The sequence below is a fragment of the Perognathus longimembris genome, chromosome 23, assembly GCF_023159225.1.
Source record: "Perognathus longimembris pacificus isolate PPM17 chromosome 23, ASM2315922v1, whole genome shotgun sequence".
Lineage (NCBI taxonomy): Eukaryota > Metazoa > Chordata > Mammalia > Rodentia > Heteromyidae > Perognathus > Perognathus longimembris.
The window spans coordinates 1,949,053-1,966,125 of record NC_063183.1 but is presented as its reverse complement, the minus strand read 5'-3'; the positions used below and the strand labels follow the sequence as shown (position 1 = coordinate 1,966,125).

The window sequence follows — 17,073 nt, the reverse complement described above, 5'->3', positions numbered from 1 at the left end:
GGTATTGTTGAACTCTGTAAAGAATGAATTCTATCTCAGCTGGGAGATAGAATTGTGCCTGTGATGGAGCGAGGAAGGATTAGCCTCTTTTTGTTTTTTGGATTAGCCTCTTTATGAGCCTCCAGAAACTTTTTGATTAGCCACTTTGCCTCGACACTTGCCTCTAGTCCTTACTCTCCAGGAAAGAGCTGTCATGAAGACTTTTCTGACAGCGAGATCAACTTGTCTCCTATAGCTTTACAATGGTGGAGATGTCTACATCAAAGGCAATTGATCTAAAACGAAAACCAATGGTGATGTAGAGACAACACAATGGAGCCAGAAATGTAAACAGAATGTTTCCCAGATAGGAAGAGGGGGTTGGAATGGTGGCTTGGGTGGTAGAGTGCCAGCAAAAGCAAGCCTCTGATACCAAGTTCTGGTCCCAGGAGGAGGAAAAAAAAAAGCTAGATATAGACTCAAGAAGGAGTAGCACCATCTTACAGCCAGGAGGTGTTTTATTTTGTCTCCCAGTGCTGGGGATACAACTCCAGGCTTTGCATATGCTAGGTAAGTGCCCTGCCACTGAACTACATCTCCAGCCCAGATAAACTGAGTTCTAACACACACACACACACACACACACACACACACACACACACACACGGCCAAGCTGAGTTTGAATTAAAGGCTTTGAGCTTGCTCAGCTTGCTTGCTTGATGCTCTATCACTTGAGCCATACCTCCACCCCTGTTTTTGCTGGTTACCTTGGAGATAGCGTCTCACAGAATTTTCTTCCCTGGCTGGCTCTGAACTATAATCCTCCAGATCTCAGCCTCCTACATAGCTACTGAGTTCTGTTATTAATAGGGATACTTGAGATAATCCCTTAATCCATACTAGTTAACTTTGTTGCTTTTGCCCAGGTATTCCATTGCTGAGCCATATATATGGCCTTTGTTTTTTACTGTTTATTTTTGAGATAGGGTCTCACTTTTTTGCCCAGAACTGGCATGGACCAAAATCCTCTATTTATGCTTCATGCATTACCTGGGACGACAGGTGTGCATCACAGTACTCTGCTATGAGTTGAGATGGCATCTTGAAAAGATTTTGCCCAGGCTGGCCTTGAACCAAGATCCTGATTCACTGCTTCCCATGCAGTTCGGATTATGGTCAAGCCACCAGGCCTGACTCCACTCAGATGAAAGTAAGCTATGCCACAACATTCATCTTTAGAAACATATGCAAACCTGAGGTGACTTTAAAACATTGAATTATCCTTCTGTTAGTGCTCTGCACATGTACTGTCCTGCCATGCCTTTAGAACAGCTTTCATGTGGGGCCAGGTGACCCTGCTGTGGGGGACTGTCTTGTGTGGATGTTTGGTGTGTAAGAGCATTTCTAGCCTCTATACACTAGTTGCTAGGAGCATCTCCATTAGGCTGTGACTATTAAATATACTTACAAATAATGCTAAAGGTTCCCTGAGATGCAAAACTGCTTCAGAAAAAAAGCACAATTACAGCAATAAGTTTTCTTCGTGCCTTTATGTCTTTAAGTTGGGATAAGCATCTGGTATTTTCAAGTTAAACCAATTTTGCAAAATATAAGCCAACATGTAACACATGCATTTATTGCCACATGACACAGTAGGGTAAGAAATGTTGAAATGGAAATAAATAATCAAATGTATTGTTTTTTCAATGGTCATAAAAGATACAGAAACCCCTCAAAATCAATATTGAAAAGTCACTTATCACCTGCCATCTAATTCATGCGGTGTTTATATATTTTTCTAGATTCATTTTAAATGGCTAGAAGATACTAATATCTTCAAGAAAGGAAAAGACTCAGGCTACTAATAGCTCTAAGTCACACACCTTATATCACAAAAATAACATTTTCCACAAAATAATCGATTGTGAATTCCTGGCCTTGAAGGATGAGTTCGGAAGAACTGATGGGCTGGGCAGTCTGTCGCCAAAGCCAGTGGTGCTCTTAGATGGTTAGGAAAATCCTTGTTACTGACTGTTGACTGGAATGGGCGCCTCCTAGACAAATTTAGTAAGCACAGGTTACTTACTTCCAGTGAATGCTATCCATCGAGCATATTTTGTAGCTTCTCTTCGCCAGTGGGAAGCCACTAGCAAACCACATGTGACAGTCAATGATATGATTCCCATGATGATAAAAAACAGTGTGGTGACCCACTCTGGGGGGAGCCGGGGAGGGATGCATGTCCGGTCTCGTCCATGGATAGTTTGACATTGTCTCACTAGGCCCACGGTGAGGGCTCCTAGGAAGATGCAAAAGGAAGGAGGGCTTTAGTAAGTCTGGCATGTTTAGGGCCCATCCCCTACTACTGCCTCCTGACCCTTAATTCCTAATTTGTTTCTCTGTGTGTTATTCAGGCATTGCACTGAAGAATCCCCTTCAGTATTCTGCTGCCATTCATAGTAGGACAAAATAACATACAAGTAAACCTAAGGCAACAAATAACACAGCAAAAAACAACAACACAAAATAACTCTTTTGTAAAGGAGTTATTTCAGTCATTCATTAGCAAATACTTCATTAAGCAAGGCCAAGTTGGCCTTGTTCGCAGACTCTCCTGCCCTCCGCCTCCCAAATATTTTTTCTTGTATCAAACACTATCCCAATCTCCAGAAAATGACAACAAAACAACAAAGCCAGACACATAAAGCAAAAAAGAATTTTGTTTTCATTGAGTTTTCATGTTGGCAGAAAGAACTGGAATTTTTCATTCCCAGACTCAATATTACTTTGTTTTGGCTCAGGAGAAAAATAAGTTTTGAGAAACTGCAGACAAATTTAAAACATATTGAGTCTATCTATCTATCTACCTACCTACCTGTGTATCTGTGTGTGTGTACAGAGTAAATAATCAACTAAGTACTAGATAGGTGATAGTTACCAAAGTTGAAAAGGTCTAGCTTACTAATTTTTATACAATGTACAAGAGTTCATTTTCTTTCTTCCCTTCCTTCTTTCTTCTTTCCTTCTTTTCCTCCCTCTTTCCCTTCCTTTCTTTTTTAGTCCTAGGGCTTTAACTCAGGGCCTAGATGCTGACTTTGAGCTTTTGTGCTCATGGCCAGTGTTCTACTACTTGAGCCACAACTCCACTTCAGGCTTTCTAGTGTTAATTGGAGATAAGAGTCTCATGGACTTTCTTGCCCAGGCTGGCCTCAAACCATAATCCTTAGATCTTAGACTCATGAGGATTACAGGTGTGAGCCACCAGCACTTGATACAAGAGTTCATATTTAGGCATACTTCAACAGAAAAGCACAGACATATTACAAAGGTCTCTCTGTGTGAGTGTGTGTTTTGTATGTGTGTGTGTGTTGGTATGTGTATTTGAAACAGTGTCTCATTATGCAACCCAAGCTGACCTGGAACTTGCTATGTAGCCTCAGCTGGCCTTGAGCTCATGGTCCTCCTACTTTATCCTCCCAAGTCCTGGGGATTATACATGTGTATGATCATGCCATGAAAATGATTTTTGCAAAACATCAAGTGGTATTTTTTTTTCCATAGACATGTTCTCATGTCAAACCCAAGGATCCACTTTACCAATTGGAGGATAAAAATTTTTAAGAAAGCTGAAAGATTAAGAAGGTAAAAGAGGGGGCTGGGAATATGGCCTAGTGGCAAGAGTGCTTGCCTCGTATACATGAGGCCCTGGGTTTGATTCCTCAGCACCATATATACAGAAAATGGCCAGAAGTGGCGCTGTGGCTCAAGTGGCAGAGTGCTAGCCTTGAGCAAAAAAGAAGCCAGGGACAGTGCTCAGGCCCTGAGTTCACAGCCTAGGACTGGCCAAAAAAAAAAAAAAAAAAAAAAAAAAAGAAGGTAAAAGAGTAATTATTTTCTTCTGTTCCCTATTTTAAGAGTAAATATAATGCTAAAAGAAAAATTTCCCATTGAAAGAACATCTGCAAATGGGAAAATAGTTTCCAAAAATATAAGATCAAAGAGTTCTGGGAAATGGCCCTGTGGCTCAAGTGGTAGAGCATTAGCCATGAGCTGAAGAGCTCAAGAACGGCACCCAACCAAATTCAAGTCCCATGACTGACAAAAAAGAAAAAAAAAGAGTTCTGGATTTTGAGGGAGGAGAGAGAGAGAGATTTTTTGGATCAATATTATTTTCTGAATATGAATACAAGTTGTTTTTTTAAGACATTGACCTCAAAGCTGGCTTAGTCTGTAGACAGACATGTTGGTAGGTGGGGCAGTTTTATATACCTTGTGTTTCACCATTGATACATTTTTAGAAATAAAGCAATGTTGGTTGAAAGAAAATGGAGCAAGAAATTGGTTCTGTTCTCAAAAGCAAGTTGTAGTCTTTGTCTAATGCTAGCCATAACTCTGGGTAGTGAAAGAAGATAAACAAGTTGTACTTCTTTTTAGCTGGGTGCTGGTGGCTCATGCCTATAATCCTAGCTACTCTGGAGGCTGAGATCTGAGGATCAAGGTCCAAAGCCAACCTGGGCAGGAAAGTCTGTGAGCTGCTTATCACCAATTAACCACCAAGCAGCAAGAAGTGGCTCAAGTGGTAGAGCACGAGTCTGGAACATAAAAACACAGGGACAGCACCCAGGCCCTGAGTTCAAGCCTTAGGCCTGGCATGCAAACACACAAGCGCGCACACACACACATACACAGAGTTTCCTTTGAATATAAAGTTGAGTGTCTTACTGTGATAAAGCATTTAATTATAATTCTAGAAATAAAGAAGACATTCAGAGCAATGCCAAGAACAGGAAGCCACTCCTGATCATTCATCAGATCTCTAACAAATTACCCTCTTGTAGCCACAGATCCATTTATAAACACCGTAACTACTTTAAAAACAGACAGCAAACAATGAAAGACTCTGACAAAATATAATACTGTGGAGTACTACCATAGTTCCTTCACAATTTAACTTTTGAAAGTTTCATTGGTAACTCTATATAAATCTATGATCTTAGATTTACATTAGAAAATTTTTTTTTTGCTGGTACTCAATAAAAATTGTAAGTTTAGTAAATTATGACTAAATATCTTCCCTTTAAAACATTCTGCATGCCAGGTGCTAGCTGGTGACTCAGGCCTTAAATCCTGGCTACTCAGGAGGCTGAGATCTAAAGATCAGTTTGAAACCAGCCTAGGCAGGAAAGTCCATAAGATTCTTATCTCCAACTAACCACCAAAATATCAGATGTGGAGCTGTGGCTCAGGTGGTAGAGTGCCAGCCTGAGTGAAAAAGCTAAGGGACAGTGCCTAGGCCCTGAGTTCAAACCCCACTACTGGCACAAAAAACAAGCAAATAAACAAAACCCAGTGACCTAATGGAGACCCCCACACTCCCTCTGATGCTTTGATACTTGGTGTATGAGGACACAGAGAGGCAGCCTAGTGTGAGATATGCCCCCTACCAAGATACATTGACATTTGACCCCTGTTAGCTGCAAATGTGATTAAGATATAAGTTACGTAGGGTGAGCTTCTCCCTCCTTTTCCCTCCTCTCCCCAGGACTTGAACTCAGGGCCTGAGCACTGTCCCTGAACTTTTTCTTTTTGTTCTACAGACTTGAGCCACTATGCACTTGAGCCACAACTCCACTTCCGGCTTGTTTTGTGTGTGGTTAATTGGATAATAGAGTCTTAGAACTTTCCTGCCTGCTGGCTTTGAATCTCCATTCTCAGCTCTTAGCCTCCTTAGTAGCTAGGATTACATGTGTGAACCACCAGTGCCCAACTGAACGATTCTCTTTGACCACACTTTCATTTTATATATATATATATATTTATTTATTTATTTTTTGGCCAGTCCTGGGGCTTGGACTCAGGGCCTGAGCACTGTACCTGGCTTCTTTTTGCTCAAGGCTAGCACTCTGCCACTTGAGCCACAGTACCACTTCTGGCCATTTTCTGTATATGTGGTGCTGGGGAATTGAACCCAGGGCTTCATGTATATGAGGCAAGCACTCTTGCCACTAGGCCATATCCCCAGCTCTTGACCACACTTTCATTGGGCTCCTCTGAGCCCTCTTCTTGACCAGGCCTCAATCTTGGTCAGCTTAGCCCAGGAAAGCCAAAAGCAGAGCAGTGGTTCAAGTGGTAGAGCCATCAGCATTGAGCACAAAAAAAGCTCAGGGACAGTGCCTAGACTGTGAGTTCAAGCCCAGGACTGGCAAAAGAAAAACAAAAAAACCCATTCTGAGTATCTTAGTCCCTGTTGCCTTAGTCCCTGGTATGAACATGGCAAGGAATTTGAGGGGCAGAACTTACCTTAACACCTTAACCTTTGTTTGCTGACTATTAAACTTTCAGAGTAAGACTGAGTAGACTACTCTTCCCTTCGTCTCCTATCTGGGGAATCACACACCAGATGAACAGGCTGAGTAAGACAATCATTACATGGGCTGGAGGAATGGATCATGTGGTATAGCATCTGCCTAACAAGTGTGAAGCCGAGTTAAATCCCTTGTAGCACACACATCCACTCTAACTCTCTCTCTCTCTTGCTCTCTCTATAAAACAAAATATATGTAATATATTATATATGTTTGTTATATCCTCTATAAATCAGCTAGAAATAACCTACTAGATATTCAGCACTAAGAATTCTGCTCCTAAATTCATAAAATTTGTCAGAAGCTCTGTTCTGGGAGAAAGAAAAACTAATTTAAAACATCAACCAGAAGTTAGCACTGGTGTAATGGTCAGAGATTCCAAAACTAGAATTCAGTCATACTTTTAGTGAAAATGAGTTTCCTTAAATGTTATAGAAAGCCTAATGTAAATACTCGACCAGCAAAATGGTTAAAATTCACTTTCTAGCTGGGCACCTACACATCTGTAATCCTAGCTACTCAGGAAACTAAAATCCAGAGAATTCAGGTTTGATGCTAGCCCAGGTAGCAAACTCTGTGAGACTCTATGTCCAAAATAATAAACAAAAAGGTACACTGGAGGTGTGGCTAAGTGATAGAGCATTGGCTAGGCAAAAAGCCTGAGGCACAGAGTTCAAACTCCATTACTACCAGAAACAAAATAAAAGTGCATCACTCTCTAGAGTAGTATCATTAAGTCTGGAAATTTTATGTAATAGTCACTTATTTTCTGTAAGCTAACAGGAGAATCTGCCAAGGCGATTGCACAGCTATAATTATATCTTGCGAAGTCAGGCAATTTTAGTACTCCTTATACTTTTTCACCAAGTCTTTAAATTTCATCTTTTATTTCAATGAATTATCTCCTGCATAGACATTCAAATCATTCACTCACACAGTCAAGGCCTTTACTTCCTCCAGATTCTCTTAACACAGTTTGGTCTGCATATACGTACACAGAAACTTAGTTTTAAAAGGCAAAATGTTTTGGTGCTGGAGATGAAACCCAAAGCCTCTCATATGCTAAGATACACTCTAGCACAGAACTACCACACCAATAACTTCAAAGGTACTTTGTGGTCGTGGTGGTACTGGCCTTTGAACTTAGGGCATGGTGCTTAGTTGGCATGTACTCTACTGCTTGAGCTATGCCTCCAGAACTTTTTCTCTGGTTATTTTTTAGATAAGGTTTTCACATTTTATACAGGCCAGCCTGAACCAATATCTTCCTTTTTACCTTTCCTGCTATAGAGTGGATGATAGGTGTACATCATCCGATCCGGCCTTTTCTGCTGATAGAGGTCTCACAAATTTATTGCCATGGTTGACCTCAAATTTCAATCCTCCTACCTTCTGCCATCCATGTAGCCAAGATTATAGGATGAGTCACCATGTCTGAGTTAAAGGCAGTTTGCGCACACACCCTCCCCTTGGCCTATTCCTGGCTATACACAAGGAGTTAAAAGGCACTTGGTGATCTTAAATGAATTAGAAAGAAGTTAAATTTAAAACTGCACTGCAAGCTGGGCACTGGTGGCCTATGTCTATAATCCTAGTTACTCAGGACACTAAGAGGGACGATGCTTGAAGCCACCCCAGGCAAGAAAGTTGAGTGACTTTTATCTCTAATTAATCCACACACACACACACACACACACACAAAAGGAAAAACAAAAAAACAAAAAAAGTTGGAAGTGGTGCTGTAGCTCAAGTGGTAGATAGAGCTCTATTCCTGAGCAAAAACACTCAGGGACAGTGCCCAGGCCTTGAGTTCAAGCCCCAAGAATGATACCAAAAACAAAACAAAACAAAAACTGCATTGCATTAGGTAGAACCTTCTATAGCACACCTTAAAAGCACAAGGGTACATGTTTACTTTTTGTTTTTATCTAATGGGTCTTTTGCCTCTTCAAGGGGCCAGTAATTCCAGTTCTTCAAACAACCAATCTATCTTTACCCTGCAGCGGTTTCCTAGGCAACCACACTAGCCAATTTAAAAAATTTTTTTTAAACACAGTAGATGTCAAACTAGGAGTTATAGTATTTGAAAGATGCCCAGGATCTCACCTGCATGTAATCACACACAAGAGAAAAAGTCACGAGTCCTTATTTACCCCAGTAAGTGGGGAATCTTAACTAAATCAGCTCTGACACTCATTATGTGAAGAGTGAAGATACTCTGAAGTGATGGCACTGCCAGGCGAAACATGTCTGCTGCCACAATGAGGATGATTATAAGGCGTGTCATCATTTCATGTAAAATCAGTGTCATAGACAGTCTGTAACCTGAGACAGAATAGGTGGGCACAAGGTCACAGGGGAGTTAGAAGATACATCAACAACTAAGCTGGTGAGATCTGAGGATCACAGTTCTAAGCCAGCTTTGGCAGGCAAGTCCTGGTTGTTTTTAAGAACAGGACCCATGTCACTAGATCCTTTAGTTGTAAGGTCAAATTATTATTCCCAATTAATCATCTTATTTTTTTTTTTTTTGCCAGTCCTGGGGCTTGAACTCAGGGCCTAGGTTCTGTCTCAGAGCCTTTTTGTGCACAAGGCTAGTACTCTACCACTTGAGCCACAACACCATTTCTGGCCTTTTCTGTTTATGTGGTACTGAGGAATTGAACCTAGAGTGCTAGGCAAGCACTCTACCACTAAACCACATTCCTAGTCTTGATTTTTTTTTTTTTTAAAGCTGAAAGTGGAGCTGTGGCTCAAGAGGTAGAGCACTAGCCTTGAGCATAAAAGCTCAGGGACAATGCTCAGGCCCTATGTTCAAGCCTCAAGACTAGCACAGAAACAAACTTAAAAACAAAACAGAACAAAAAACCCTTTGGGGTTCAGGAGCTGAGACAGAAAGAGGAAATAAGACTGAAAAGCCACCAAAAAAGCAAGAAACTGATTCAACTGTTCAAAAATACACAGAGCAGAATTCTTTCCGTGCTCTATTTCTCCCCTCACTGTTAAATGAGACGCTGCTTCTAGAGGAGTCCTTAGGGCTGGGAATAGACAGGGCCTGGGCTTTGTAAGCACAGCACCCAAGTCACTAGACCCTTTGGTTGTAAGGCTGACCCCAGAACCTTTGTCTCCAGGCTTGAGTGATCTTATCAAAACAGGATAACAAGTTGCTAGACAACCGTACATTGCTATGACCAGCTCTGAACTGGAAGCCTCAGCCCACCAGCCCCTTCTGCTTCCACTAGCTTGTCAGAAGGTGCTGCTAGGTTATTCTCTTTCTGTGCAGTCTGCTTTGTCTTATGCAATATGCTCTGCTGGCCTACTACCTTGGGTGCCTTCTATGTGGATTTCTTAGAAAATTCATTTTGTGTTATTCCAAGCTCTTGGGGAGACTCAGCAGTAGAGGTAGCTTAGAAAATCAGAGTCCTTCCGGAACCTCCTTTATTGGGGAAATTTCTTTTTGGGATGTTCTCCCAGTGACGCATCTGATAGAGCCTGTGACAAAGCAAGTCATAAAACATCCACCAGTCTGGCCAAAGAGGACTGGACCTGAGCAAAATTGGTGATATTAAAACCTGTGATTGGGGAAGGTGAAGTATGGTTCAAGTGACAGAATGCCTGCCTTGAGAAAAAAAAGCTGAGCAAGAGTGTGAGGCCCTGAGTTCAAGCCCCAGAGGCAGTATAAAATAAATAAAATTAAAAAAATAAAAATCTGTGATCGATGGGCTCTGGTGGCTCACACCTGCAATCCCAGCTACTCAGGAGGCTGAGATCTCAGGACTGTGGTTCAAAGCCAGCCAGGGCAGGAATGTCCATGAGCCTCTTATCTACAATTAACCACAAGAAAACCAGAAGTGGCACTGTGGCTCAAAGTGCAGAGCACTAGCCTTGAACAAAAACAGATCAAGGGTAGCACCCAGGGCCCAAGTTCAAGGCCCACAACTGACAGGGCGGTGGTGGGGGGGAGGAATCTGTGATTGGGCTGGGGTGTAGCTCACTGGTAGGAAGTATGCTTAGCATATATCAAACTTTGGGTTCAAACCCAGCATGCATGCACGTGCGCACGCACAGGCAGGCAGACAGACTGACAGAGTGATTGACAGCTGTGCATTGGGGACTCACACCTGTAACCCTAACTACTTAGAAGGCTGGAATCTGAGAATTCCAATTTGAAGCCAGCCTGGGTAGGAAATTCTGTGAGACTCTAATCTCCAATTGATCACCCAAAACAGCTGGAACTGGAGCTGTGGCTCAAGTAGTAGAGTGCTAGCTATGAGCAAAATGAAAGTTCAGGGAAAGCATTTTGGCCCCAAGTTCAAGGTATGTGTGCACATGCACGTGCTTACACACATTCACACACACATGCGCACGTGCACACACAGAGACACAGAGTGATTGCCTTCTACATAAGTGCTTTTCCTCTTCCTGTCAGCTCCAGTACTGATTTGGGCTGCTCGATCCTTACCGTAGCAGGCTTGCTGGTCCTCCTTTCTACAAGCAGGTAGGAGTCTGTTTCGAGCAAGCAATCTCATCTGTTATACAGATCAAACACATGCTTCCTCACAAAAGTCCTAATGGTAAAGGCTTACTAGGCTGCTCCTCCTAAGGGAATCGATATTTAAGCAATGGACATTAGTCTTAAACTGAAATGATGAAGTTTCATGTTTTAGTGGCAGATGAGCTGAAAAACTTAAAAGAGAACTGGGGAAAGGTGAGGTGGGAGGGTACTGGGAAGGGGTGGCTCCTAAACAGAGGGTGCTGATGCATTAACTTCCTGAGCCAAGCATACCTTGGCAGCTCATATTTTCAGAGTAGATGCACAAGCCCAGAAAAGAACAGTGTAAAGGTAATTTTAAATTTTTACTTATTTTTTTTCTTCCAGAAATATACCTAGTGGTGGTGATTTTTTTTTTCTTCTTCTATAATATTTGCATTCTGCTGCAGGACATAGGTGTTTATTGTAAGGTCCGCCCCTGGGAGGGACTTCGAGAAGATGTGCCCCCCATTCCCCTGTTTGTCTCTGCCTAGTGCCTATGTTACCTAGGTAACTGGCAAACCTGGAGAGAGCCACCTCCCCTTGCCTGCCACACCTCCCGGACCCTGCCCTAGATAAGGCCTGGCCTGGCAGGGCTTCAGCCCTTCTCTTCTGCTATGTATCATCTCCGCCACAGGCCAGCAGTTTGGGAACAAACTTTTCTCTCCTGCCTGAATACTGCATGGTGTCCTCCTTCATCAGCTACCTACTTTAATAACTCTTACACTTATTAATAGTGAACAGGGGATGAATTGAGTTGATACAGTTTATCTGCAAGTATGAAAAAAAAAGCTATGAACCCTACTGAAAATTCTCAGAAGGGGATGTAGGACAGTGGGGAGTCACAGAGGCATGGAGTGATTGAGATACATTGTTTACATGTGTGGAAATGTCACAAGGACCCCCCTCCCTCCCGAACTAATGTACACTAACATGAATAAATAGAAAATTAGTCCAAACCAGCAAGCAGGTAATGCAAATAATTTTAACAAGATACACACTGACAATGTCTGCAGACCTGAGGGCCAGGAGAGGTTGAGGCTAATTGTGAAGAACTAGCTGTAATAAGTGTGCCCCATTCCTCTTAGCCACCTTCTCTTGGCTTTTCTGATCCCAGCCCCTGCCTTCTCGCCATCTCTTACTTTTCTGTTGTCTTTACCTCTTCTCCTGTCCTCAATCCATTATAATTTTCTTCCTCCTTGCACTTCTCTCCTGGCTGCTGTTGGAGAAAATCCTCCATCAGAGAGGGCAGGTGTAACTGTGGCTTCCAAATTCTTAGTGTCAGGACCATCATCACTGGACAGAAGCAAAATAGGTTTTCCTAAATTCTGCACATCCTTACCTGCCCTTGCCGGGCTATTCCAAGTCTCCTGTGCTTTCTTCAGTATCAGAATCAGTACCTGCCACCTCATTTTTGCTCAGTACAAGCAGGTCTCTACTACCTCTCAGGAAGAGACAAGGGCACCAGGCAGCTGCTCCCAAACTGCCCATGGTCAAATGTATAGTTTATCTGCACGGATTCACCCTGGCACCCTGGTGAGGTTTTGTATTTGGGATCCCAGCCTTTTCTCTTCTTTTGTTTTTTTTTTTTTTTTGCCAGCCCTGGGCCTTGGACTCAGGGCCTGAGCACTGTCCCTGGCTTCTTTCTGCTCAAGGCTAGCACTCTGCCACTTGAGCCACAGTGCCACTTCTGGCGGTTTTCTATATATGTGGTGTTAGGGAATTGAACCCAGGGCTTCATGTATACAAGGCGAGCACTCTTGCCACCAGGCCATATTCCCTGCTTCTTTTGCTTCTCTTATCTCTCCACTTCTGGACCTCATGGATGTTTGAATGTGCTTAAGTCTGCTCTCTCAGAAAAAAAAAATGCTATGCCAGTACGCCAAGGCAACCTCCAGTGCTTTATGCTTTTTGTGCCTGTCTCACTCTGCCTGTCCTCCTCCTGCCTGTAGTCTTGTGGAGATTTCCTGTGTCCACTTCCCAGAGGCTCACCCACCCTTGCTGTCTACCCACCGCTGCCTGAAACAGGCCTTGCCAAGCTCATTGTTGCTTTTAACACATAAGAGATACGAATTGTGTCCTGGCTTAAATGTGCTATCCAAACACGTTTCTTTTGGGTTTGGTTACTTCTTCCATCTTCTGCTGTTTCCTCCTGCTTCTGCCTCCACCTTCAATTTTTTTTCCTCGGTCACTCATTAATATTTACTGTACTTCAGGATCTCTCTTGGATCTAGTTTTTCTACACACTCTCCCCTCTTAGTCCAAACTAATGACCTATGTAGGTAGGGCATTTTAAAGGATGATACTGCTTCTACTTTTTCTCCAGACTTCCCTTGTATTACTTTTCAAAGTCAGTGCTTGAGTTCTTAATTTTAAACTCATTTGTATGTATATATTCCTCTATATTATCCAGACATGACCTTCAAATGTGCTATTCTCTCTACCTGAAATACTCCAAGCCTCTTTACCACTTATGACTCACAATTGCACTTATCTCCATTCTGGATTGGGCACTTGTCCTGTGCTTGCATGGCGCCTATCAAAGCACTGTTAACTGTCTCAGAAAACCCCATGGATCAGCAAATATAATGTGTGAAAATGGTCATAATTCCAAAGGTGATCTACATATCCAGTGCAGTATCCATCAAAATGCCAATGTTGTTCTCCACTAGGATAGAGAAAACAATCCAAATATTCATATGGAACCACAAAATAGCCAAATCAAATATGGGCAAAAAAAAAAAATGCTGGATCATCACAATTCCAGACCTCAAACGTTACTACAGAGCTACAGTAACAAAAACAGCTTGGCACTAATGCAAAAATAGGTCTGAAGAGAAATGAAATAGAAGACTCAGAAATAAATCCTTACCTACAACCATCTGATATTTGACAAGGAAGTGAAATATATATGTTGGAAAAAAAGACAGCCTTCAACAAATGGTGCTGGAAAACTGGAAATACATATGCAGAAGCTCAAACTGGATCCCTGTCTGTCACCTCAAAATGGATCAAAGACCTCAATGTAAGACCTGGAATCTTGAATCTTGAAATAAGTTTTGGTGTCTACAAAGCAAACATTTATTGATGATATACTCAGCGGAGGATTCCAATGGTGAAACCCCTCTGAACAACTAAGGAATAGTTTAACAAAATGAATACTAGGGAGCCGAACCATGTTTTGTAGTAAGGGTGGGGGTGGGAGGAAGAAGGAAGGGCAGGAGAGAGGAGGTAGATAATTGAAGAAAGGAAGGGTGAGCCAATACGGTCATTATAGTCCATGTACAATATGTAAAAGTTGAACTACATAATTTGAGGGTACAGATGGGATTGAGAAATATGGGGGAGAAAGACAGAAGAGGTGACATTGATCAAGGTGCATTGTACTCATAATCTGAATTGTTGAATTGAAACCTCTTTATATAACTACTTAAAACTTAATAAATAACTACTTTCAACGTGCTATGTGTAACCATAGCTTCTATTATTGATGATCTTCTTGTATCACCATTCCTGTGGTGTACCTGCACTATCTCTGTATCTTATCTGAGTACATTGGAAACCGTGTATACTAGTATTAGAACTAGGAAACTGAAAGGGAATACCAAAATCGAGAAACACAGGGTAAAAAAGACAAATGACTACAAAAGCAATACTTGCAAAACTGTTTGGTATAAATGAACTGAACAACTCATGGGGGGGAAGGATGGGGGAGGGGGGAGGGGGGAATGAGGGAGGAGGTGACAAACAGTACAAGAAATGTATCCAATGCCTAACGTATGAAACTGTAACCTCTCTGTACATCAGTTTGATTCCTTCCTTTTAAGTTGTTCTCCTAAGTATTTGTCATGACAACAAAAAGTCTAACACAGGAAATTATTCTGAGCAGTAGGGTCATTGCTGTGACTATTGCTGACAATGTGGTTCAGGAGCTTTTGGAATGGGTGTGCCGAGGAGTTGGGAACAGTTTGGAGATGTGGGTGAGAGAATCTTTACACTACTGTAAGTACAGCTTAATTTGGAATTCTGATGGGAGCTCAGAAAATCAGAATGCCAACAGAAATACGGACAGTAAAGATCTCATGATCTTCTGCTAGGACTATCCTAGATGTATACTAATTATTACCAATGAGGGAAACCATAGAGTCTATGTTTCTTTGGGTCTGGCTCACAATAGCTCAATAGCTATGTACATATGTAAATATAAGATGATGCTAAGTGAAATGAACTCCAAATTATGGAAATAAGTGTTTTACCATTGTCATTATTTTCAATGTACCATCTGAAATTATGCCATTTTCTCTGGCTTTTTTCCCCATGGTTTTACCCTTGATGTCACTGTTACTGATTTCGGTACTTTGGGTATTGTATATATGTTTATTGGAACGAGGGAAGGGAAGAACATCAAAATGGAGAGACAAAGGGTAAAAGGTGAACCAATGCAACAGCAATACTTACAAAACTATATGCTGTAATCCAACTGCACAACTCATGGGAGGGAGTTGGGGAGGGGAAAAGGAGGGAGAAACATGAGGGAGGAGGTATCAAGTTTGATAAGAAATGTATTCACTGCCTAATGTATGAAACTGTAACCCCTCTGTACATCACTTTGACAATAAATAAATTAAAAAAAAAAGACCTCAGGCCACAGATGCGTGTTACATTTAGTCTACATTTTGTATTTCCCTGAGACTTAGGGGAAAGCTGAGTTTAACTAATTTGGTACATTGGCATGTTTATTGCTGGCTGCTTTAAGCCCACTTTATATTGAGAATTTGGAGCAAAAAAATAGAGTGTAAAAATTGGAAAAACCTTTAAGTTGAGCCAAATGCTGGTGGCTCATACCTATAATCCTATCTACTCTGGAGGCTGAGGCCTGGAGGATTGGAGCTTTGAAGCCAGCTGATGCAAAGTCTGTGAAACTCTACCTCCAAATAACCAGAAAAATGCCACACTGGAGGTTTGGCTCAAGTGGTAGAGTGCCAACCATAAACAAGAAAGCTGAGCAAATATTGAGGCCCTGAGTTCAAGCCTACATACTGGCAAAAACAAAAACACCCTGCTCCCCAGCACCTGCAGTTTATCATGAAGAGCAGGCTGTGGTGGACCAAGAGGGTGTTGTTGAAGACATTAGGGTCTAGTCCTTTGCACCAGGGCAATTGGATGATGTCCTGAGGATACCTCAGAAGCCAATGACACCTTCCCCACTGCAGGACCAAGGGAACTTTTTTTTTTTTTTTTTGGTTTTGCATATGTCCATGGGGCTATTTTATTAGTAAGAGAAGAAAGAGAAATTTTAAATATTCAGAACTTCTGGATTTCTTTTTTTTTTTTTTGCCAGTCTTGGGGCTTGGGCTCGGGGCCTGAGCACTGTCCCTGGCTTCCTTTTTGCTCAAGGCTAGCACTCTGCCACTTGAGCCACAGCACCACTTCTGGCCGTTTTCTGTATATGTGGTGCTGGGGAATTGAACCCAGGGCCTCATGTATACGAGGCAAGCTCTCTCGCCACTAGGCCATATCCCCAGCCCCCAAGGGAACTTTTAAGGAAGCTTGTTTGAAGCCTTTCCCTCAAGAAGTGTTGTGTGGCTACCCTGTTTGCAAAGGGCCACTGAGGGAAGGGTTTCCCCAGGTTCAGGGCCTAGGCACTCAGATGCTGCTGTCATTAAACAGGCCTAGCTGCCACGTGAGCTGGTGGCAGACCAAGTGATGCCAGTCTTCAAAGCATGCAAATTGCAAGAGCTATGGAGTTATGGAGATGTCCACACACATTTCAAAGTTAAGTCTGGGAGGCCAGGCAATGTGTAATAGGGCTGGAATCACTGTAAGAAGCCTAAGAGAATGATGGATGAAGCTGTTGAGAGTGAAGTTAAAGGGGCTGGTAGAGTGGCTCAAGTGGTCAAGTTGTCTGCCTAGCAAGCACAAGGCCCAGGGTTCAAACCCCATTACTGCCAAAATAGAAGTTGAAGATGCAGTGAGGACTCAAGGATGTTGGAGATGCCAGAAATGTGGAACATTTGCAAAGAAAGTCATGGACAGTGGGCAGAACCAGTGCAAGAAAGGCCATGTGAGCCTCAGCCAGCAAGGCCGTAGGGGCACCCTGCTCAAGCACAGACCCAATTCAGTTGCCCAGCTGTTCTTCAGTTTTGCTTTGGTCTCATCCCTCTTCTCTATGCCTCCATTTCTCCCTTTTGGAACAGG

At 42.3% G+C, this 17,073-nt stretch overlaps 1 protein-coding gene across 1 annotated transcript in view; it reads right to left on the bottom strand.

The window, feature by feature from the left end:
- Positions 1 to 17,073, bottom strand: part of Mosmo (modulator of smoothened) — a 66,036-nt gene that overhangs the window by 4,599 nt on the left and 44,364 nt on the right. Inside the window, exon 2 of the mRNA XM_048332403.1 lies at positions 2,066 to 2,278. Within this exon, the coding sequence (XP_048188360.1) occupies positions 2,066 to 2,278 (213 nt within the window). The remainder of the gene's footprint in view (positions 1 to 2,065; positions 2,279 to 17,073) is intronic.